This window comes from Nerophis ophidion, linkage group LG11, assembly GCF_033978795.1.
Source record: "Nerophis ophidion isolate RoL-2023_Sa linkage group LG11, RoL_Noph_v1.0, whole genome shotgun sequence".
NCBI classification, from domain to species: Eukaryota; Metazoa; Chordata; class Actinopteri; order Syngnathiformes; family Syngnathidae; genus Nerophis; species Nerophis ophidion.
In genome coordinates, this window is record NC_084621.1 from 26,892,940 (window position 1) to 26,917,049 (window position 24,110).

The 24,110-nt window shown below is 42.9% G+C and overlaps 1 protein-coding gene across 1 annotated transcript in view; it reads right to left on the reverse strand.

The window, feature by feature from the left end:
* Positions 1-3,485: 3,485 nt before the first annotated feature.
* Positions 3,486-24,110, reverse strand: part of nek10 (NIMA-related kinase 10) — a 47,767-nt gene continuing 27,142 nt past the window's right edge. The window contains exons 13-32 of the mRNA XM_061916618.1: positions 23,939-24,000; positions 23,798-23,869; positions 23,665-23,729; positions 23,484-23,586; positions 23,272-23,400; positions 19,990-20,127; positions 19,875-19,920; positions 17,627-17,748; positions 17,420-17,522; positions 17,269-17,344; positions 15,044-15,173; positions 14,869-14,938; positions 10,380-10,588; positions 10,223-10,304; positions 9,871-10,154; positions 5,589-5,779; positions 5,250-5,512; positions 5,151-5,191; positions 4,982-5,040; positions 3,486-3,622 (exon numbers count right to left, since the gene is read on the reverse strand). Of these exons, the coding sequence (XP_061772602.1) occupies positions 3,619-3,622; positions 4,982-5,040; positions 5,151-5,191; positions 5,250-5,512; positions 5,589-5,779; positions 9,871-10,154; positions 10,223-10,304; positions 10,380-10,588; positions 14,869-14,938; positions 15,044-15,173; positions 17,269-17,344; positions 17,420-17,522; positions 17,627-17,748; positions 19,875-19,920; positions 19,990-20,127; positions 23,272-23,400; positions 23,484-23,586; positions 23,665-23,729; positions 23,798-23,869; positions 23,939-24,000 (2,249 nt within the window). The 3' untranslated portion in view covers positions 3,486-3,618. The remainder of the gene's footprint in view (positions 3,623-4,981; positions 5,041-5,150; positions 5,192-5,249; positions 5,513-5,588; positions 5,780-9,870; positions 10,155-10,222; positions 10,305-10,379; positions 10,589-14,868; positions 14,939-15,043; positions 15,174-17,268; positions 17,345-17,419; positions 17,523-17,626; positions 17,749-19,874; positions 19,921-19,989; positions 20,128-23,271; positions 23,401-23,483; positions 23,587-23,664; positions 23,730-23,797; positions 23,870-23,938; positions 24,001-24,110) is intronic.

The following is a 24,110-nucleotide window of genomic DNA, read 5'->3' on the forward strand; positions in this document are numbered from 1 at the left end:
AGCCAGGGAAGGGGAAAAACGAAAATGAGTTTGACCCCCTGATTGATAGGAGATTCGCTTTTTAACATCGTCAAAGGCTATCCTCACATCGTTGTCAATTTTTTGTAAAGATTCATTCAGTTCATTTATGAATCGTGTAACGTTCTCATAACATCCCCCTCTCAATTCTTGACGGTAAACTATCCCCATTCCAGGATTGCTTTCAGATCCCACAGGTGGAGGTCTCTTTAGCCATTCATAAAATGCTCCGTTACAAACATTATACCATGAGCGAGGGTATGAAATCTCTGTTAAGGCCACCTCCCATGAGCCTGCTAAATCTATATGTTGACTTAAATCTATCTGGTAATGGGAACTTTTTTTTTCTTTAAATACGTTGAGGCTGGCGTTGGAGGGTAAGGTGAGGTAAAAACCCTCGTTGCAGGAATGATCCATAATGCTCGATGATCTTTAGACTGTGAGGCTCATCAAAGGCATCAGATTGTTTTATACATTTGTAAGGAGGTCAGCGTCCACCCAACTGTTGAATTTTTCGGGCCAGTTTTTCCAGTGCACTAGAACTTGTTTTTTGCCACCGACCGTACGTCGTTTTAGAATTTCCTCCACATGATAGCGCTTGACCTCGCTCTCTTTTACTTTCTGCAACTCGGCTTCGTAAAAAGAACCCTCTATTATTTCACCGTCAAAATCTTTCAGTCTGTATGCCGGGGGAGATCGAGGGAGACGTCGTGTTATTGTAAACACCTCGTCTGTAAAACTCTGTTCATATTTTTTATCAAACACTCCTCTCACTTTGGATATTCTCACCATATCTCCCGTGGCAAATTTGTATTTGCGTTTGAATGCTGTGAATGAGCCGTAGAGATTCTCAAACACTTGAGGGGTATTTTCCAAAGTCACATCCACCGGTTTCATTTTAATACTGCTGTGATATCCGTGATTGTAGCTTTTTACCAAGTCTTGTAAGACGTCTAGGTAGCGCCTGGTGTTGTTGGCTGTAAAATATCTCCACATTCTCCCTTTCAGAGTACGATTAAATCTTTCAATCACCGAAGCTTTGAGATCGCTGGCCGTAGAAAAATGTACAATATTGTGTTTCTTCATCAGAGCTTGAAAACTCTTGTTAAAAAATTCTTTTCCCGCGTTGGTTTGGAGTTTGCGAGGAATCTGACTTTCCCCCAACACCGATTGAAACGATTCAACCACCTCCACGGACGTCTTTCTCCTCAAAACCCTCACATAGGCCTTCTTGGAAAATACATCTATGACCGTTAATAAATAATTATAACCGTCGTTATATTCAGCCAAGGCTTGCATGTCACAGAGGTCGGCTTGAAACTGGGTTAAAGGTCGCGGGACAAAGACTCTGTTTCTTGGAAAATGAATGCGAACCGGTTTATGGAGTGTATAGGCGTCCTGTCCCGTTAAATATTCTTGAACTTTTTCTTTTGTGACACGTTGCCCCGTTTCATCCTGCACAGCTCGACGGAGTCGATCTACCCCTCCAAACTACCCGGGTGTGCGGGTGTATGGTATGCTTTTTCCATAGCTTTCTCCATTGTGGAAAGACAAAGAGAAATGAACTCGTGTTGCTTGGTACACATTTCTTTTATTCATTCATGGAAACAACACAATGAATCTAAAACAGTTTGTTTTTATTCATTCATGGACACCACACAGCGAATCTAAAACAATTTTTCTATAAACTATAAACTATAATCAAGGTTTGATGTAAAACAGGTATACCGTAGGTGAATTTAATCGCTTCGTGCAGTTTTTGTAGTTCAAACAAAACGTTGACGGGGATGTCGCATCGTAGACGATACATCGACATATCAACAAACAGAGCATATAAAATGAACACGTGATAAGGAGAAGGTTGAAAAGACTTTTCTTTAGACCATTCCTTCAAAATTGTTTCAAAAATGTCAAAGTCAAAAGCATGAGAGACAACGGATTTCCAGGTATCTTCCCAGGTAGGCTTAGAGCGGGCATAATCAAGAATAATTTGTAGTTTTTGAGGTTTGTCTCGTTTTAGAACATACGCTTCCATCGCGTCAATCAACGGGTAAATAACAGCGTGGTTCTCGATAGAGTTTACAAGTTTTCTCCAATAATTACCCATCTTTTTTGTAATTATTCCAACACTCTGTCACCATATCCAGATGTCTCAAAATCGTTTCATCACCCCGTACCAACTCGTTGTACACGTCATCTATGGCCCACCAGACATTTCTCTCAGATTTCAGTTGAGACAGCAGAGAGTCGGCGTAGGATTCGACCCTTGAATCCTCAGCCTCGATGCGACGAAGCATCAGCAAGCGTTGAATGGCTTGAATGAATTTAGACGTACGCAGAGTCTTGATGAGTCCGTCGTAGTTGTACAGGAGAAAGTCCTCTTCGTAGGGTTCCAGGCACGGGTGGTTTCTCTGGCTCGGATGGTTCACCCGACAACCGTAACATTCGCTCTGCCTGAACTGGCGGATGGCCTCGTTGAGGAGATGAAACACGGCCGTTTTCACCGTGCTGGTGAAAAGCAACCACTTCCCCCCATCGGTTTCAACATCGATGTGCAACGGGGGGTCCAAGAGTGACGGGGATGGTGACGGGGGTGGTGGCGGGGACGGCGGAGGTGTTATGATGATCAGGTCATTCTCCTTTTCATCCTCCTTCCTATCGTCATCTGGCAAAGACTGCGTAGCGTTGTCGGTTTTCATCCCCCATCTGCAGAAACATCTGCCGAAGCGACACGTCTCATCGTCGCTCACCACCTCCGATCCAGCCGTCGTTTCAGGAGGGTTAAAGATCTCGGCCATGTTTGCTTCATCAGTCGTGTTTATGGATGGTTTGAAATCGTCCTGTGGTATAAGACGGGTCTTTACGCGTCTGATGGTCTTGTTTGCCATTTTCTTGTTTGAGATCCGTGCGTTCAAAAAAGGTAGCCAATATGGTCTGGTCGAAAAAAAAAATTGCAGGGTGGGGTTGTTTTTATAGGGAGGGTCGAAAAAATAAGTCTCGACCAATCAAACTAAAACTATGATTTTCAAAGGGTATTGGACGAGTCGGAGTAGGGGGTGTTTCCTTGAAGGTTATTGGTTGAAACTGAAGCGGGGGAGGTCCTTTCGTCCTCCGTCGGGGGTGTGGTCTCAAAGGACAACTTTCTTCTCGTCGTCAGCATGCTTTTCCATTGTCGACTGCTTCGGAACAAGTTGTTTATTTTCTCCTTCATCGACGCCATTCGCTCTCGCCATGCCACGATGGGTACGACCACCAACGGTGTAAACACCCCGCATTCATCGTTGAAAGACTCCAGGGAAAAGACATTGGGCTCGGTCCACTGAGCCGGATAGGTACCGGTGATTTTTGGAGCACGGAGACTGGCACGTAAAAACCAACGACCCGAGGCTGAAGATTTCGTCTCCCAGGTAGCGCTGAACAGAATTCTTCTCTCATTCAACTCATCCATCGTCGGGTAAGTAAACAAGCTTCCTTTTACGCGTTTATCCACCGGTGAAGGATCACGCCACAGGAAATCGGGCATTGCCAGTCTTAAAACTTCCCAATCCACGGTAGATAACGATGAAAATATCGAGAAAGGGCTTCCGTCTCTTCTTTCTTTTAGCTGAAATAAGCAGATATCACCCATTTCGTATCTGAATACAAATCCAAAAGATCCCTCCATCCCGTACGCTTCCAAGTCCCATTTCTCACGCAAAGACTCGGTCGGCGGCATCTGAATACGATTTAGAAACACTCGACTTTTTTGCGGAGCGTCAATGTAAGTTTTATTATTTTTATAAATCGACACAGGCGTTTCACTAATCATGACCGAATCGAACAAAGTCTTTACGCTAACGTATAAAGCTCCAAATAATGACTAAGCCTTACACCGCCCTTTTGTACCCCTCCTCTGCGTGTGTGTGTGTGTGTGTGTGTGTGCGTGTGTGAAGTGCGTGCGTGTCCACATCTCCACACGTAACATTCCCAGCCATCAATACATCGAAATCTGGAAGTTGTTTCAAACGATCGTAAACATTTAAACTATCAAATATATGGTCACATGCTGCTCAGATGACATTGCTTTCTTAAAAAACGGAACCCTCCTTTGTTCCCTCGTCAGGTCTTAACTCCACCCTCTTCCTGGTTTAACCACTCCCACCGCAGGTCTTAACTCTGCCCTCTTTCTGGTTAAAACTCCACCCTCTTCCTGATTTAACCACTCCCACCGCAGGTCTTAACTCCACCCTCTTCCGGGGTAAGCCACACCCACTTGACCTTGACATTTGACCCTGACCTTTGACTTTGACCCTTGACCCCTCATAAATCATTGACCTTTGACCTTGACCCCTCATAAATCATTGACCTTTGACCTTGACCCCTCATAAATCATTGATTTATGACCCCCCATAAATCATTTTTTGACAGAAGGTATGGTCTTAACTTCTCTCTGTCATATTTAATTTGAACTTTTTTATTTTTAAATGGTCCTCAGTAGTCACGTACAAATGTAAATTATGCAAAATTATTTAAATTCTGTCCCCATTAACCATATTTACAAATTTTCCCCAGGATCCCCAGTAGGAATGATCAGCACATTACTTCATCAATCCAGAGATTTAAAGATGTGTATGAGCTAACTGGGCAGTGGCCATTTTACCTCATTTTTTTATGCCTCCACAACCTGTAGAAAGGGTGGTCCTCACAAGCCACTAACACAAAATTGGTCCCCATTCCAACTGATAACCAGTATGTGTGTGTGTGTGTGTGTGTGTGTGTGTGTGTGTGTGTGTGTGTGTGTGTGTGTGTGTGTGTGAGAGAGAGAGCTTATTTCCTCTATAAAACTTGTTTTGCTTGACTTTCCACAGCTCACTTTAGGATTTTCCACAGAGCAAATGCGCCAGTCAGTCTGTGGTCTGCCTTCTTATACTCAGTCCTCTAGTGTAATACACAGTAAGTATCTTGTCGCCATGGTAACGCTCACCTGCTGGTGCGCGTGGCTTCGTAGTAGCCGTTGTCCTCCAGCAGCTCCTCCACGATCCCCTGACAGGACACATGACGTGATTCTCACACACACACACACACACACACACACACACACACACACACACACACACACACACACACACACACACACAGAGAGAGAAACCGACCTGCATGTGCTGGTACGTGACTCCTCCTCCCAGACCGTCACCTGTTGGTAGGCGGCAGCAACATTGTCTTTGTGGGATTTCAACCTGCGGCACTTTTACCTGAGTCTTCCTGGGGATGGACGTCTCCATGGCGCGGCGTAAGGGACTGCCGGAGCCTGACTCCACGGGTTCTGATGAGGCCTGCATCAGCTGCAGGGGAACCCAGCTGAGTCAGCAACATTTTTTGAATATTTGGTGAGAGGTTCCGACCTTGCCGAGTTCCTCTTAGTCGCCGCGCGTCACTCCCGGACTGGAAAAGGGACTTTTGGAACCTTTCCACAAGCCTCCTCCTGACGTCGTGATGAGGAGCAGGTGGAAGCATAAAGGAGGTTTTAGGTTTTAGTTGCCATGACCACGGAGCCGTCTGCGGTCGTCCCGGTTTGAGTGCACGGTACTTATGTGATGTAGACCACTTTGTGCAGCTGGGCCAGGAGTCTGTGGATGGGGTCCTGGATCTGGCGAAGCTTCCTCTGGGAGACACAGATCCCTGGCGTGGCTGGAAGAGTTTGGTAGACGAGATCTTTTATTTCCTCTAAAGAGGGTCTCCAAAAATTCTGGGTCCACTGACCTCTTACAATTTTTATTGTCCACTTTTATCTAAATTATCTCCATGTATCTCACTCTGTATCTCTCTTCTTTCCTGTATCTCACTCTGTATCTAATTTCCTGTATCTCATTCTGTATCTCCTTTTCCTATATCTCACTATATTTCTCTTATCTCACTCCATCTCTCTTATTTCCTGTATCTCTCTTCTTTTTCTGTATGTCTCTTATTTCCTGTATCTCACTCTGTATCTCTCTTCTTTTCCTGTATCTCATTCTGTATCGCTCTTATTTCCTGTATCTCTCTTCTTTTTCTGGATCTCTCTTATTTCCTGTATCTCACACTGTATCTCTCTTTTACTGTATCTGTCTTGTTTCCTGTATCTCTCGTTTCCTGTATCTCATTCTGTATCCCTCTTTTTTTCCTGTATCTCACTGTATCTTTCTTATTTCCTGTATCGCACTCCGTCTCTTATATCCTGTATCTCTCTTCTTTTTCTGTATCTCTTATTTCCTGTATCTCACTCTGTATCTCTCTTCTTTTCCTGTATCTCATTCTGTATCGCTCCTTTTCCTGTATCTCACTCTGTATCCCTCTTCTTTTTCTGTATCTCTCTTCTTTTTCTGTATCTCTTATTTCCTGTATCTCATTCAGTATCGCTCCTTTTCCTGTATCTCACTTTGTATCGCTCTTATTTACTGTATCTCACTTTGTATCTCTCTTATTTCCTGTATCTCACTCTGTATCTCTCTTCTTTTTCTGTATCTTTCTTATTTCCAGGATGTCATTCTGTATCTCTCTTCTTTTCCTGTATCTCACTTTGTATTGCTCATAGTTCTGGTATCTCACTCGGTATCTCTCTTATTTCCTGTATCTCACTCTGCGTTGCTCTTATTTCCGATAACCCACTCTGTATCTCTCTCATTTGCTTTTTTTATCCTGTATCTTACTCCGCATCTCTCTTCTTTTTCCTTATCGTTCCCTTTGTATCGCGTTTCTTTACCCGTATGTCTAAGTCTGTAGCGCTCTTCTTTCCCCATATCTCTCTCCGTATCGCTCTTCTTTTTCCACATCGCTCTCCTTCCGTATTGCTCTTCTATCTTATAGCTCTTAATTCCACATCTCTCTCACTCTTTATCTCTATTTTTTCCTGTATTGTTCTCTTTTCATCACATTTTTTCATCTTTCTGTATCTCTTCTCCCCCTGAATTGCTCTTATTTCCAACAAGTCTCACACTGTAGTGTTCTTTTTACCCCACATCGAAAACTCTGTATCTATCTTCTCTGTCTTTCACTCTGTATCGCTTATCTTTCCCCGTATCTCATACTTGTCTCTGTCTTCTCTCTCCGTGTCGCTTACTCTGTATTACTCTTCTTTCCCCCATTTCTCACAATTGTGTCTGTCTTCTCTCTGTCTATCGCTCACTCTGTATTGCTCATCTTTCTCCATATCTTTCTCCGTATTGCTCTTCTTTCCCCCAACTCTTGCCTTCCGTTTTGCTCTTTTCCTGTATCTCTCACTTTGTATCACTCTTCTGTCCCCGTATCTCACATTTGTCCTTGTGTCTTCTCACTCCGTATCGCCCACTTTGTATTGCTCTTCTTTCCCCATCACTCTCCTTCCGCATAACTCTTCTTTCCCCCTAGCTCTCACTCTCTATCGCTCTTAATTCCATATATCTCTCACTCTGTATCACTCTTAATAACCCTCTTCTTTCCCTGTATCTCTTACTCCTTTCTCCGGTAAATAGGTTCAACAAAAAAAAAATCTATAAAAGCTGTGCCAGTCAACATAATAAGTGCCACGTCGAAACTTAAATCCTTAGTTGGCCTTAGGTCCAGGTAAGTACAGGATGGCTTGTAGGTCTAAACTTAGACCATTTTCTAAAGCAGCGCTGGGGAAATATTTTGACTCGGGGGGGTCACATTGACAGAGAAAAATGTGTCTGGGTGGCCAATGTGTATATGTGTATAAATTATATATACATATTTAGCTGTAAAAATGTGTTTTACAGTATGTGTATTTGGGTCCCTTTTTTTCAGGAACACTAACACCAAAAGTCACAATGTTCGATAAAATTTTAAAAACGTTATGACAGACCACCTCAAAATAACGGAATGGAATTAAAACATTTTTTATTGAATGGCACACCCAAAATGTACATTAAAATAAAGAAAGTGGGATTTACAATATTAACTATGAACGATTAAACACTGAATACTAAAGGCCTACTGAAATGAGATGTTCTTATTTAAACAGGGATAGCAGGTCCATTCTATGTGTCATACTTGATCATTTTGCGATATTGCCATATTTTTGCTGAAAGGATTTAGTAGAGAACATCCACGATAAATTTTGCAACTTTTGGTCGCTAACAGAAAAGCACTGCCTTTACCGGAAGTCGCAGACGATGACGTCACCCGTTGATGGATCCTTTGATTTTAATGGGAGCCTCCAACAAAAAGAGCTATTCGGACTGAAAAAACAACAATTTCCCCATTAATTTGAGTGAGGATGAAAGACTCGTGTTTGAGGATATCGATAGCGACGGATTAGAAAAAAAGAAAAGAAAAAGCGATTGCATTGGTACGGATTCAGATGTTTTTAGACACATTTACTAGGATAATTCTGGGAAATCCCTTATCTTTCTATTGTGTTGCTAGTGTTTTAGTGAGTTTAACAGTACCTGATAGCCGGAGGTGTGTGTCCACGGGTGTCTTGAGGCCAGTGTCTCAGGGAAGTCGACGGCAGCTTTATGGACGACGCAAGCTCAGCTGATCTCTGGTAAGAAGCGACTTTTTACCACAATTTTCTCACCGAAACCTGCTGGTTGACATTCGGTCGGTATCCATGTTCGCTTGACCGCGCTTTTATCCATAGTAAAGTTTCATCTCCGGAAATTTTAAACAAGGAATCACCGTGTATTTGTGTGGCTAAAGGCTAAAGCTTCCCAACACCATCTTTCTACTTTGACTTCTCCATTATTAATTGGACAAATTGCAAAAGATTCAGCAACACAGATCTCCAAAATACTTTGTAATTATGCAGTTAAAGCACACAGATTTTAGCTGTTTGTGTGTGCAGCGCTCATATTTCCTAATAGTCCGTGACGTCAAGCGTACGCATCATCATTACGCGACATTTTCAAGAAGAAACTCCCGGGAAATTTAAATTTGCAATTTAGTAAACTAAAAAGGCCGTATTGGCATGTGTTGCAATATTAATATTTCATCATTGATATATAAACTATCAAACTGCGTGGTGGGTAGTAGTGGGTTTCAGTAGGCCTTTAACAACCAATGAACGTCACTCCTCTTTTACTTCTCAGACCAGCTCGATAGACATCTTTTATAATCAAGCAAAACACAACAACAACAAAAAAAAACCAGCAATATATGAATGCAAAGTGTAATAAACACCTACAATATGATATATTATCACTTTAACGCAGAAATTTGTTGTTAAATTTGCTTCCGCATCTGTTCCTGACACATGCGTTTCGGGCTGACTGCTCTTGTCTGAGCTGCTGTGACGTGGATTGCCGTAATAACTCGTATAATACTCAAAAGCGCAGATTCCAACCACTGAAATACTCTCTATAGTTCAAGACTTACGGTAATTTAAAAACACCACTGCACATCATAATGGCGGCTACAGTTTTGATGTTAGAGGTCTAAAAAAATTATCAATCAAGAGGGCGAAAATGGATGGACGGATGCTTACCTATATAGCCCTAAATCACAAGTGTCTCAAAGGGCTGCACAAGTCACGACGGCAGATCCCACATCAGAGCAAGAAAAACTCAACCCAATAGGATGACAATGAGAAACCTTGGAGGGGACCTCAGATGTGGGGACCCCCCCCTCTGGGCGACCGGTGCGAAGGGCGTCAAAAAATATAATGTAGGACGTCCGGGGGGCTGGATTGAAAATCTTAATGATCCGTATGTGGCCCGCGAGCCATATTTTGCCCAGGTCTGTTCTAGAGATTATTGACCCGTAGCCTAGTGGTTCCTAATCATAGTTATGCACTTTTCAACCATATGTAATAACTTCATCTATTGATTTCACGTTTGTGTGTTTTGAGAATCCTTGTCCTAAACAATTAGTTTCAAAACGTACCTGGTTTTGATTTCATCCTTCCAAGAGATGAACCCTTTCTGAGAGCACCAAAGAATGTGAGTAAAATACTTTCAGAAGCAGCTTCAAGTGCCAACAAGGATTTTCACTTGCCCACATGGACGTTGTTGACGAGCAACAGAGGCAGCAGACTTTGACGCTGTAACATGTAAACCACTTCAACTGAGAAGAATGTGAACCGCTTTCATTTAAAACCTTCATAAGGACGGACGACTGACTGTAGTGTTCTTTCGGAGAGTTGCTGGTCCTGAGAGTCTCCACATCCTCCTGAGAGACTTGACCTGAAAAACATTCATTAATGGCATCACCAGGTCTTTGATCAAAGCATTGTGTCGTTAGTGAAGAACACCTAGACTGAGGTGCTTTTCAGTCTGGTTTGGACTTGCAGGAAAGTACACAACTGGAAGCTCAGCAGTCATGAAGTCTTGTTCCTGGTAGGCAGCACAGTAACATTGTTAAAAGACCTAATAGATCTGATCTAAATCTCCATGTTGAGTCAAGATCACCTCAGGCAGGACAGAGAGGCTCAAGGTTTCCCTGCTCCTGTGCTTGTCCAGGAAGTACTTCTGTGCTAGCTTCCTGTACCTTTCTGCTCTTTTTTCCAGCGCATTCTGGGAGGTGTAGAGACCGTCCATCAGCCTCATCATCAGGTCAGAAATCCTGGAACTGACCGCCACAATGTCCGGCCGCTGGTCCGCGTCTGGACTCAAACACCGGATGGGTACGATGAATGTAGATACGTGCGAGCAATCTGGTTCAGCGCTAGTTGGGAAGTTTGGCTTGGTAAAATGTGGTTCATTGTACAGAGAAATTAGTTTAGATTCTTGTAGGTACCTCGGTTTTCCTATGTTGCAACTTTCGTATGATTTGGTGTCCTCGTGGACATTTTTTACCAAATGTTTGGCCCAGTTTTCGTACAACTTAACATGTGTGTAACAAACTAGTCCTTTACCCACATATCATTCCGCAGACTCAAGTTCCCAAATAAATCCACACATTGGTGACTCAGTCTCTGTAGTTATTGTCATTGAGCTACTCGTTTTGCAGTGCCCTTGCTACCAGCTACTCATCCAGCGAGGTAGCCGTCGCCAGCTCTACGTCCAGTGAAGCCGCCACCTTCTGCACGGCCGTCACCCTCAGTCCTACGTCCAAACAGGCTGCCACCTCTTGCACAGCCTCCCCTGCCAGCCTGCGTCCAATCAGGCCGGCACCTCTTGCACGACCACCGCTGTCAGTCCTACGTCCGGCCAGGCCGTCACCTCCTGCATGGCCACCGATGCCTTCTCCAGTGCCGTTTCCTGTGACTCTGCTGCTGACGCCATCTCCACCATTTGCGTCTCCAGTGGGTCCTCCGGCGATGCCAGCCTCGTCTCCAGTGGGTCCTCCAGCGACGCCAGCCTCGTCTCCAGTGGGTCCTTCGTCGAAGCTTGCTAAACCTCTAGCCCAGCAGCCTGCGCGACCTCAATTCCTGCAGTCTGTGTGAACTCCAGATCGCCTGCTGCGGGAGTGCCCGTCTGGCCCTCGGCCTCTACGCTTGCTGAAGCGGTGCCTGTCTGGCGCCTGCACTCCTCATCAAAGATGGCCGTTCCATGGTCATCCTCCGCGCCCTCAGCGGCTTTGCCCAGAACTTGGGTCCTTCACAGCTGCTGTACTCGCTAGCTTCTCACGCTAAGCCTTTGTGTTTTTCCAGTTTACATACTGATGATTTGTTTGTTCTTTTTGTGCCTACGTGCCATTTTAGTTTGTCATTTTGTACTTCCTAGTTTTCATACTAGCGTTTTTGGTTTGCCTTTTATTAGCTCCAGTATTTCTGTTCAGAGCTCTCTCTTTGTTAAATACATCTTTTAAGATCTTACCTTTGTTGTGTTCACGTTTGACGCATCCTCGAAGGAATCGAACCCGGCACCACGATGCCGAACAGTCCTTACACTTCAGCTACGAATGTGGCCTTTTAATGGACGCCTACCGCGCCATCAACAGCAATGCAAAAAACCTGCAGCGGCAGTGTACTCGCTGCCACCATCTGACGCTTCCCCTATGACTGCTAGGACACATGGCCAGGCGACCCACCACCTAGTTCTCCTTCCGCCCTCCCATTACTTTGGACTTTTTATTTTTTCCAAGAATGTCTGGTGTCTGTTATGTTTAGGGGGGCATTCTGTCATTATCTGTTCACACCAGAACATGTCTTATTTTGAGTTTGTTGGTGTTTTCCTGTGCTTAATGTCTTAGATCCTGTTTTGTGCTTTTATTTTGGTTGCACTTCCTGTCCTTTTGTTTATGGAGCACCCTAACTTTGTTTCCAAAACACCTGTCCCCTGGTTGTAATCAAGGCTATTTAAGTTCAGGTGTTGCTGCTGGCTGGCGTCTGGACATTGTCTTTTGTGAATGCTTCATATTGGTAAACCTTTGCATTCTGTTAGTTAACTCTATAGCCTGTTAAGGTCTTTTTTTCTTCCAGCCTTTCTCATGTTCCAGTGCTTTCCCTGCTGCACTCGTCTTCTGTTTGTTCTTTTTACCTGCACACTGTCTCCTGCTGCCTTTTGCACATTGGGGTCACGACAACCACCACTGTAATGCAACTTCAGAGTTACATCGCCATCTTCAATGAAACGTTAAAGGCCTACTGAAATTAGATTTTCTTATTTAAAGGGGATAGCAGGTCCATTCTATCTGTCATACTTGATCATTTTGCGATATTGCCATATTTTTGCTGAAAGGATTTAGTAGAGAACATCGACGATAAAGTTCTCCTCTTTTGGTCGCTAATAAAAAAGCCTTGCCTTTACCGGAAGTAGCAGACGATGTGCGCGTGACGTCACTGGTTGTAGAGCTCCTCACATCCTCACATTGTTTACAATCATGGCCACCAGCAGTAAGAGCGATTCGGACCGAGAAAGTGACTATTTCCCCATTAATTTGAGCGAGGATGAAAGATTTGTGGATGAGGATAGTGAGAGTGAAGGACTAGAAGGAATAAAAAAAAGGCGGCAGTGGGAGCCATTCAGATGTTATTAGACACATTTACTAGGATAATTCTGGAAAATCTCTTATCTGCTTACTGTGTTATTAGTGCTTATTAAGATTATATAGTCATACCTGAAAGTCGGTGGGGTGTGGTAACTGCCAGTGTCTCTGAGGGAAGCCACAGAGGAGCCAAGAAAGTCGCAGCTGCCTCTTTGACAGCTGCAGGAGGAACGACACAAGCTCCGCTCATGTTTACGGTAAGAGCTGACTTATTACCACAATTTTCTCACCGAAACCTGCCGGTTGACATGTGGTAGAGAACCATGTTCGCTTGACCGCTCTGTTCCATATTTAAGCTTCACAACAAACAAACACCGGCTGTGTTTGTGTTGCTACAGCCGGCCGAAATACACCGCTGTCCACCAACATCTTTCTTCTTTGTAGTCTCCATTATTAATTGAACAAATTGCAAAAGATTCAGCAACACAGATGTCCAGAATACTGTGTAATTATGCGATGAAAACAGACTACTTTTAGCCGTGATCGGTGCTGGAAGAACATATCCGCTACCACCGGTGACGTCACGCGCACGCGTCATCATTCTGCGACGTTTTCAACAGGATACCGCGGGAAATTTACAATTGCAATTTAGTAAACTAAACCGGCCGTATTGGCATGTGTTGCAATGTTAAGATTTCATCAAAAACTATCAGACTGCATGGTCGGTAATAGTGGGTTTCAGTAGGCCTTTTAAGTGAAGGTAAAGTTTATTATTTTATCATTGTATATTTTATAGTGTATATTGTCTTCTGCACATAAAATTAATTATTTTCTATAAAATTCATTTATTTAATATATATCTTCTTGTGGTTCTCAACCACTTTTGCTCTTTGTCTCGTCATGTCTTGTCTTAACTTTCTAAGAACCTCTCTTTTGCACTGTTCACTAAAATCTAAAACATGGAATTGGTAAACTGGTCTATAGACAAACTTGACAAGATATGCTCAACGAGAAGCTCAGGTTCAGGACCACCTTCCTGTCCTAACGGAACGTTTGCTTCTGGATACATTAGGAACTCTTGGAAGAAGTGGAGAGTCTTGTCCCAGGCGATTCTTTCCGTCAAAGACATTGAAGAGGTCTATCTATTCGGAACTGTGATAACAGGTCATCTGCTGATAGGATTGATTGTTGCTGGTCTACCGATAAATTCAGAAGATGATATCAGTCGTTCAAGGAGTCCCGTGATTGATGGATTGGGCAGACGTGTGGGCACTTAAGACTTTTCGACAATTACTGAATTTCAAACTGGATAACATCTCAGAGAAGCTTTCTGCTCTGTAAGGCAAAATCATGATCAATTTGAGAGCCAGAACTAGAGGAACCAAAACTAGAGCACCATTAGAAGATGTTGGCTCGTCCTACCCAAAACCAATCTTACCTGCAATCCCGCTCTCTCTTCACTATCACCCCAGTGAGACCATTGCAGCGAAAGACGCTCTTTAAGGATATCTGGGGGCTTTGACTCTGTTCCGTGATGCAGAGCTGAAAGACTTCCAGGCTTACGAACAAACACACCCATGGACTAATACTACACACATATGCACACTTACTCCCCGTCCCATGCCTTTGCCGCGGCATGAAGGACTATGGAGCAGCGCCCTGATGGCTGCAGCTGAGGACCGGATGGAGCTTTGAGCTAGGAGCTTGGTTTGGGAGTAGCTCTTTTGTCTTTACCTTTCCTTTTTCTTTTATTGGGCGCCGCTATCTAAGTATTCCTGTTCTTTCTACCCCACTATACCCATGTCTTTTCTTAGACAGGTTGTACGGAAAATGTATTCAGTTTTACTTTTCAGATGCAATTACAGTAAAGTTATATTGTGCATTTGGATGTCTGGAACAGATATTTTTTTTATTATGAGAACATTTTCTTCAGTCCTTTTTTTTTAGAACTTTTGAATTACCAACAAAGACCAATGTACCATGATGATGTATATAATATATAAATTAGGAAACAAGTCAAGTCGTACCATACTATCATGTCCTCAAGCCTGTCCGAGTAAGCACCTTCTTCTAGTGGCTGATAGATGGCTTCAACGATCTAACAGCACAAACAATAACAACACAAAGTGATTTTCTTCAACTTTTTTGTGCCGGAACATGTTACACTGCATTGTCATTATGTGTGTGTGTGTGTTAAGTTCACCTTGTTGGCATGTGACAACATGTTGGTGCTGTAGAAGGGGGGCTCCAAAGTGGCCATCTGATAGGCAATGCAGCCCAGAGCCCAGATGTCTGCCTTCTCTCCGTACGGCTCATTCTTCACCACTTCTGGACTGACACATGCAAGCACACTTGTCTTACAGCCAACCAAGGGTTGAGGACCACCGCCCTAAAATGTCTAAAAAGACTAGAGGAGTTCCTACAGATTTGCTGCTGGTCACTTAAAAAAACAGAATCTAGAGTAGTCTCGATACTTTTTTAAATATAGCGACAATGTCGTAAAGTTGGCAACACTATAGTATGAGGTGTGCAAAGAAGCACAGTTACGACAAACTATATTCACAGTCCCATTATAAAGTAGTACCAATTCTACAAGTGGTGGCCCACATGTATTCCTAGCAGTGTCCATAATATGGCCCGCTGGATTTCCCAATTTAAAAAAAAAAGGCCCAGAGCATACTACCACCATCATGCTGGATGGCCCAAACAGCTAAATTTTTGTTTCATCTGACATCAGATGGACAAAGATAAGACCTTCTGGAGAAAAGTTCTGTGGTCAGATGAAACAAAAATTGAGCATCCCAGAGCGCACACTTAGCGTGCTAAAAATAGGTGCTGCTGTCTAGAACGCGCACCTACCTAGCCCAGAAAGTAATGATAATGGATTAGATCTATAGACTGTATTTTCCGGACCATAGGACGCACTGGATTATAAGGCGCACTGCTGATGCTATTTTCAATCAATTTTTTTTAAAATAAAATATACGCTCTGGATTATAGGGCGCATTAAAGGAGTCATATTATTGGTCTACATAACATGTAACGGTGGTTCTTTGGTCAAAATGTTGCATGGACGATGTTTTACAGATCACCTTCAAGCCCCTCTCTGACAGTCACTCTCAGGTGCGCCATTTTGCGGGTGGTCCTATTTTTGTGGCTCACTCCCAGCAGCGTTTTCTCCCCGTCATCTTTGTTGTAGCGTGCAAGGACGGGAGTGGAAGAAGTGTCAAAATATTGTTCTAACTGCTTTAACGACATTCAGACTTTACTTAAACATATAGTGGAGCAGCATCTCTTCATCCGAAAACAACAACGTGTCCCGTGAAAAACTGTCCAACCGGAGCTCTCTAATAACTTAAGTTCCTTGGGTGAATAATGTAAACTCACTACACCGGTATGTTTTAGCGCTTTTATAGCGAGTTTACTGACAGATATAATTACGGACTTTACACTACTTTATATTAGAAATGGCAACAGGGGAGGATGAATGCCCCATAACAAGAAGATAGAGAACAAGAAGAAGCTTATCGACTACAGTGACGGTACGGACTACAAAGGCAGATGCGCGCAAATTTTCAGGATTTATGCAGATCCCAAATACAGATCAACAGATACCAGAAAGTAAGAAAAGTTGCTTTTGCATATCGTTGCGAAACAAAACTCCAGATAATACGTTTTACCTCATACACACTCCACAATAATAAACGTTTGTTTAATGCGCCAACAATCCATCAAGCGATGCGGCTTCATAGCTTTGAGCGCCGTGTGCAATGTTCTATATTTTCAATGGAACATATTATGTTTGACTGCCATCTACGGCGCACTGTCGAGTTTTGAGGGGAAAAAAAATTATTTTAAGTGTGCCTTATAGCCCGTAAAATACGGTTTGGTATTTTCTGGACACTTAAACAAAACAGCAGAAGGGAAATTAGTTTCTCCATTGTGACCCCCTACATAAAAGTTAATGTAAAAGTACCAATGATTGTCACACACACACTAGGTGTGGTGACATTTTTGTCTGCATTTGACCCATCACCCTTGATCACCCCCTGGGAGGTGAGAGGAGCAGTGAGCAGCAACCCCCGGTAAATAATTTTTGGTGATTTAACCCCCAATTCCAACCCTTGATGCTGAGTGCCAAGCAGGGAGGTAATGGGTCTCATTTTTATAGTCTTTGGTATGACTCGGCCAGGGTTTGAAGTCGAGACCTACCGATCTCAGGGCGGACACTCTAACCACTAGGCCACTAGAACACGTTTGTACGTGCTATCAACTGCACATGCAGTCTTAGCATATCACCTACAACACAACCACTAATGGTACACAATTTTTATAGTTTTCAGAGTTTGAAAAAGTTGGGACACCCCAGATTTAAGAAATCAGAGAACCGCCCCTGCAAAAGCAGCCTATGCTCAGTTTTTTCCTCACCATGAGTACAAGATGGTGCCGACCACCGAGGTTAGCTTGCAGCTCTCTCGCTTCTGTTTGGCCAGGCCAAAGTCGGCTGCAGCGACAGGAAAGACACCAGGTTACACCAAGCCGATTGTGTGTGGCTCGAATAAACACAAGGCAGCGTTACTGATGGTGACTTTGTCCTTCTCGCCCAGCAGGATGTTGTTGGGCGTCAGGTTGCGATGAACTATTCGCTTCTCCTTATGAAGGTACCTCACCGCCAAGCACATCTGGAGTAGAACATGGAAGAACGCTCACTGGGCACTTGACCAGGTACCTCTTTGACGGACCAGAAATCATCCTTTTTTCTTGTCTTTTTCTTTGCAGTGGTCACCTGGATGAAGATGTTCCAGATCTGCTCCTCTGTAAAGTGCTGCTGCTTCTCCTTCAGTGAGTTGCAACGCTCCAGCAGAGGAACCCCCTCGATCAGCTCCATCACGATGTACAGCTTGTCGTCTGACCGGACACCAGCAGACATGTGAGTGTCAAAAGTGATGAATGGTCTTGATGATTTATAGCAGGGGTGTCTAAACGTTTTTCACGGAGGGCCGCACACTTAAAATTCAAAAGCGTGTGGTGGCTATTTTGATATTTTTCACTTTCTAAACCAGATCTGGGCAAATTAAGGCCTGGGAGCGTCATGCAGTCTGTTGAGCTTTTCAATCTGGCCCGCCAGAAATTCCCAAATAATTGTTTTAGATGTTTCAGATGGAACGTGTAGCTGACGTTATGATGTGCAGTCATGTTTTCTAATGACCGGAAGTCTTCAACTATACTAAATCATTCAATCCTTAGAATCTGCATTATCTATTAGTTACTATGGTCATCTAATTAGTTACTATGGTCATCTAAATTGTTACTATGGTCATCTAATCAGTTACTTTGGTCACTATGAGATATCTCAGATTGTAGGTGGGTTTTTTTGTATCCTTCGCGTTCATATTTCACTGTTTGTTGCATTTTGGTTGTGTTTCATTTGATTGTAAAATATGTTGTCAATATTCAGTGATTTATCGTTCATATTAAGTACTTTCTATTCTATTCTATTCTATTAATATTGGAAATTCCACATTCTTTATTTTCATGTACATTCTGGGTGTCTCATTCAGTAAAAAAAAAAAAGTAAAATTCCATTCTGCTTTTTAAGGCGCTCTGTCATAACATTTTTAGCTTTCCATCCTTATTGTGAAGTTCTGTATTAGTGTTCCTAAAAAGAGATGTAGCAGCCCCCAGACACAACTTTTTATATAAATCTGGCCACCCGAGTAAAATAATTGCCCAGGCCTGTTCTAAACCAATACTTTTTAAAAAAAAATTTACCTGTATCTTCAGCCCCTAATTCTTAAGATCAACATAAGGTCCCTCCATGGATGTATTTAAAAAATAATATTAATAAATTAGTTTTTTATGTACGGATCCCCTAAAGCAGAGGTACCAGACACGCGGCCCGCGGGCCAATTGCGGCCCACAAGACGTTATTTTGCGGCCCCCACCTTAGTATATAAGTTTAATATTAGTGCGGCCCACAAGTTTATATGAATGGTGCTTGACAGCGTTGTGTTATTTGGGTCCAAAAAGGCTCTTTCAACGTTCTGGGTTGCCTACTCCTGCGTTAGTGGAAAAGCGGCAAATGAGTGAAAGAGAAAGAGACGTTGCCATGGAGACTAGGGGTTTCTTGCGGGCCCGGCTGCAGTCATACCGCGACACCTGTCCGTCAGTAAGAACAGTCCCCGATAACCTGGACCAATTCAAAGCGTTATTTTTTTAAAAATTATTGTTTAATTTGTATTGCCTCAGACGATGAACACGACATATGCCGGATAACACTCCGGGGGTCGTCACTTTTGTGCGCTCGCTATCCCGGTACTTTCCCGTCTATTATCTGCCGACCGCTGTGTTGCTGTAGGGAGGAAAAACGGAGCGACACACATTGCGGAAACAACATTATTCTCCGTGCTTCGGCTAAATACAACTATATTCCACAACCCCAAACATGTATTTTTCAAAGCCTGCAGTGAAGAGAAAGGTTAGTGATGAACACAGACAATTCCAGGAGAAGTGGGAGACGCAATATTTCTTTGTTGAGCACAGGGGCACCCCGACGTGTTGCATTTGCACAGAAAAAGTTGCGGTGCACAAGGGATACAATTTGAAACGTCATTATACAACTAGACATGCTGAAGAGTATGCAACATTTTTTTTAAGAAATCTTTTCTTGTGGCCCAGCCTCACCCAGACTCTGCATCCAGTGGCTCCCAGGTAAATTGAGTTTTAGACCCCTGCTCTAAAGGGACATGAGGAATTTTTTTTTTCCAGACATGTATCTCATGCGCACGAGAAACTTTTGCAAGCGCACGAGATACATATCTAAAAAAAAAAATAATTCCCCATGTCTCTCTAAGGGCTCCGTACGTTAGCTCTTTTATAGCACTTTTTTTGTTTTTTTTGTTTTTGTTTTTATTAGTATTTGCAGAATGTGCCACAAGCAGTTAAAAATGAGCTGCGGGCCACACTTTGGACACCCCTGATGTATAGCCAAATTCAGGATTGTACTCATTCTCCACCTCAGAAGACAGCCTCACCTTCAAGGAAGGTCTTGTAGTACTTGACAACATTTGGGTGGGCCATCTGGAGAGAGAGTGTGTGAAGGACAGGAAGAACTTTCCATGATTTCAGTCACGCTCGGGGATCTCTCGCCTGTTCTTTAATGATGGCCAGCTCCAAGATGATCTTTTCCACGTTGCTATCTCTGGACTTCTTGTCTTTGCCGAAAGCCGGGTTGCGGAGGTTGACCTCTTTTAGAGCCAGAAGATTCTGACCGGTCTGCTTCCGGACCTGCAAAACGAGCTACAGGTGTTGTGACACACGCGGACAAAGTCACAGAGGTATTGTAAAGTGTATCTGGATACAACTTTTTCATTGGAGCCTTTAAGTATTGGCCGATACCGATATTAATCTGACACGACATCAGCAGAAATCTTACATACTTTTCTTATTTTGTAGCGTGAAATGTTCCAAAAAGGTCTGATCAAGTGAAAATGTATGTATAAAAAAAGCTAACCAAGTTACGATACTTTCATGCTTTTGAATTGGAGACATCTAGAGGTCACAATGATTCATTAAAATAAGGTGACAACGGAGCAAGTTGAATGATGGGGACACGTTTGTAACTGGGTACTTTCTAACGCGCTTTTGCCGTGGAGGCTTTGTATGTATAAGTAATATGCAATAGGGATGTCCGGTAATATCGGACTGACGATATTATAGGCCGCTAAATGCTTTAAAATTTAATATCGGAAATTATCGGTATCGGTTTCAAAATGATCAGTATCTGTTTCAAAAAGTAAAATGTATGACTTTTTAAAACGCTGCTGTGTACATGGACGTAGGGAGAAGTACAGAGCGCCAATAAACCTTAAAGGCACTGTCTTTGCATGCCGGCCGAGTCACATAATAACTACGGCTTTTCACACACATAAGTGAATGCAATGCATACTTGGTCAAAAGCCATACAGGTCACACTGAGGGTGGCCGTATAAACAGCTTTAACACTGTCACAAATATGCGCCACACTGTTAACCCACACCAAACAAGAATGACAAACACATTTCGGGAAAACATCCGCACCGTAACACAACATAAACACAACAGAACAAATACCCAGAATCCCTTGCAGCACTAACTCTTGCGGGACGCTACAATATACACCACCCACTACCACCAAACCCTGGCCCTCCAAGACCTTATTCAAATTCTGTTCTTAAGAGTTATGATTTTCAAGGGTTTGAATAATTTTGTCAATGAGATATTAAGAAAAATGCCTTTTTTTTGGTATTTTGTAAAATACAGTGTTACAATTTAAGTTGCATTTGTCTATTTGACACATCTTTATTTGATAGGACTATAAACAAAATACGGAATAAATGTCCAACTTGCTAAAACACCAAAATTGTGTGGGGGTTGAATAATTTTGATCACAACTGTAAGATAGCTAGCAATTAGCGCTGTAGTTTGTTTCAATTGGAGGCGGTATTAGCAGTTTACTGTACTATTTGAATATGTTAGTATTGAACAATAACAAGGTACTTTCACGACCAGTTGGATTTAAAACACAATTTTATCCAAGATATATAACGACATGGCTAAAATAGGAGAAAAGACCAACCCTGTGTGCTTATTTGAGGACATTTTGATGCTAACTGGCTGTCCAGTTTTGCAGGACTGCTTGCATTGGAGATTATATCGTAGATTTTAGATGCAAGCCGACACTCTTTCAGGCAAAGACCAAACATTCATTGGTCAAATCAATGTCAGAACCCGACAATGAATAAAAACCTCCTCAAAAAGTATGTGATTTCATCGTGTATTTGTGTTGTAAAATATTGTTTGGAAAATGACCAAAATTCAATGGTCAAATAACTGTCAGAACCCGACATTGATTAAACATTGTCAAAAAGCATGTTGTTACAACGCTAGGTTTGAGTTACTAAACATCAGAACTAGAGATGTCTGATAATGGCTTTTTTGCCGATATCCGATATTCCGATATTGTCCAACTCTTAATTACCGATACCGATATCAACCGATACTGATATGTACAGTCGTGGAATTAACACATTATTATGCCTAATTTTGTTGTGATGCCCCGCTGGATGCATTAAACAATATAACAAGGTTTTCCAAAATAAATCAACTCAAGTTATGGAAAAAAAATGCCAACATGGCACAGCCATATTTATTATTGAAGTCACAATGTGCATTTTTTTTAACATGCCTCAAAACAACAGCTTGGAATTTGGGACAAGCTCTCCCTGAGAGGGCATGAGGTGGGTGTGGTTGGGGGGGTGGTTTAGAATAATCATGTATATAAATTATCACACAACTTTAGTATGCTTAAAGTCTGTTGCTGTAGTTATTAGCTATTGTGGTCAAGCTGCATTTTTTCTATCTGTGCAACGAAAAAACTTCTTGTTTGAGGTGTGGCCTCAGTCGCAGATGTTATCTTTGTTTTAGCCTGCTAACAGCCAAGGACTTCATGGACCTTAACGAAGATAAGATGACAGCACGCAGACGAAGCAGAAACAAGGAAATCACGAGGCCCATCACATTCCCTCACATATTGTGCATAGTGGACCTGCTTTGCATAATATATGTGACCACTCCTTTTAGAGGCAGCCTCAGTGATGTTGACTATGGAACTCCTGAATAAATAGAGGGATGCGGGAGCTGAACCGTAGAGCGTAGGGCAATGACTGTGACAATGTGTGCAGCTCCATGCTTTCTCCTCGTGAGCTAAATTGAACTCTGTCTCTGCATGGTTGCTTGCTTCTTGTCTGATTAATATGTCATCAGTGTTTGAACCTGACAAAGGAGGGGGGGGGGGGTTGAGGTGGGGGGGGGGGGGTGCATATTGTAGCGTCCCAGAAGAGTTAGTGCTGCAAGGTTTTCTAGGTATTTGTTATGATGTGTTTATGTTGTGTTACTGTGCGGATGTTCTCCCGAAATGTGTTTGCCATTCTTGTTTGGTGTGGGTTCAAAGTGTGGCGCATATTTGTAACAGTGTTAGTTGTTTATAAGGCCACCCTCAGTGGGACCTGTATGGCTGTTGACCAAGTATGCATTGCATTCACTTGTGTGTGTGTGAAAAGCCGTAGATGTTATGTGACAGGGCCGGCACGCAAAGGCAGTGCCTTTTAAGGTTTAGTGGCGCTCTTTACTTCTCCCTACGTCTCTGTACACAGCGACGTTTTAAAAAGTCATACATTTTACTTTTTGAAACCGATACCGATAATTTTGAAACCGACACCGATAATTTCCGATGTTGCAATTTAAAGCATTTATCAGCCGATGATATCGGCAGTCCGATACTATCGGACATCTCTAGTCAGAACATAATTCAACAAGTTCTCAATGTTGTTTCAATGTCTTGTACCTGCTATGTGATATCAATATTGAATCGGCACACCCCCAGTTTTGTACCTTGAAGACGCTTCCGAAGGCGCCAGTGCCGAGATGGTCCAGTATGGCGTAGCTATTGATTACTTTGAGCGCGGGCCGGTTCTGGTCCACGGCTCTGATGCTCTCTCTCAGGGTCTCCAGCTCGTCTTCCTGTTATATAAACCCAAGCACACTATTTATATCCTGGAGAAGGTGTGAGGACGAATGTATACGTTTTCTTCTAGTGTTCTCACAGAATATTGAGAAACTATGATTTGAAGACTCTCGTAGGCCCGGAGGTCTCGCACATAATGACCCACGTCAATAAAAACCTCAAAAAGGTCAGTCGGGAAGAGCCTGGAATGAGAAGCTGGGTTAAAAAGTACATGCAATTAAAAAAAGGATCAGTTTTACAAGACTGCAGGAGAACAACACCTCTTGAAAGGATGTCTGTTCCTCTCCGCGCTGAAGAGAAAGCGCAAAGCCCGGAATGCGTAGCACTGCCAACCAAATTGACAAGACTCACTTGGACTTGAAGACGTCTCAATGAACACAGGGAGACTTGTACCTGTAGAGACGACATCTTTGGAACAGAGTTTGGCGGTAAAATCAGTTTTGCCAGGATGAAGATTCCATTTTCCTGAAGGCAGATTTGAAAACGGACCTGAAGCGTTTTTTGTTTGAGAATCTTTTTGATAATAATGCTGACCTGCACAATGTGATGAGCACACGAGTCATCCAGGCAGAGCTCAGTCAGAGCTGTGCAGCAGCCTGGAAAAGTAAATGAACATGGATATGATTTATTCACTCATTTCAAAAATATGAGCAAGGGTGTCCAAACCTTTTCAACTAAGGCCCGCATAAGGAAAAAAAATCAAAAG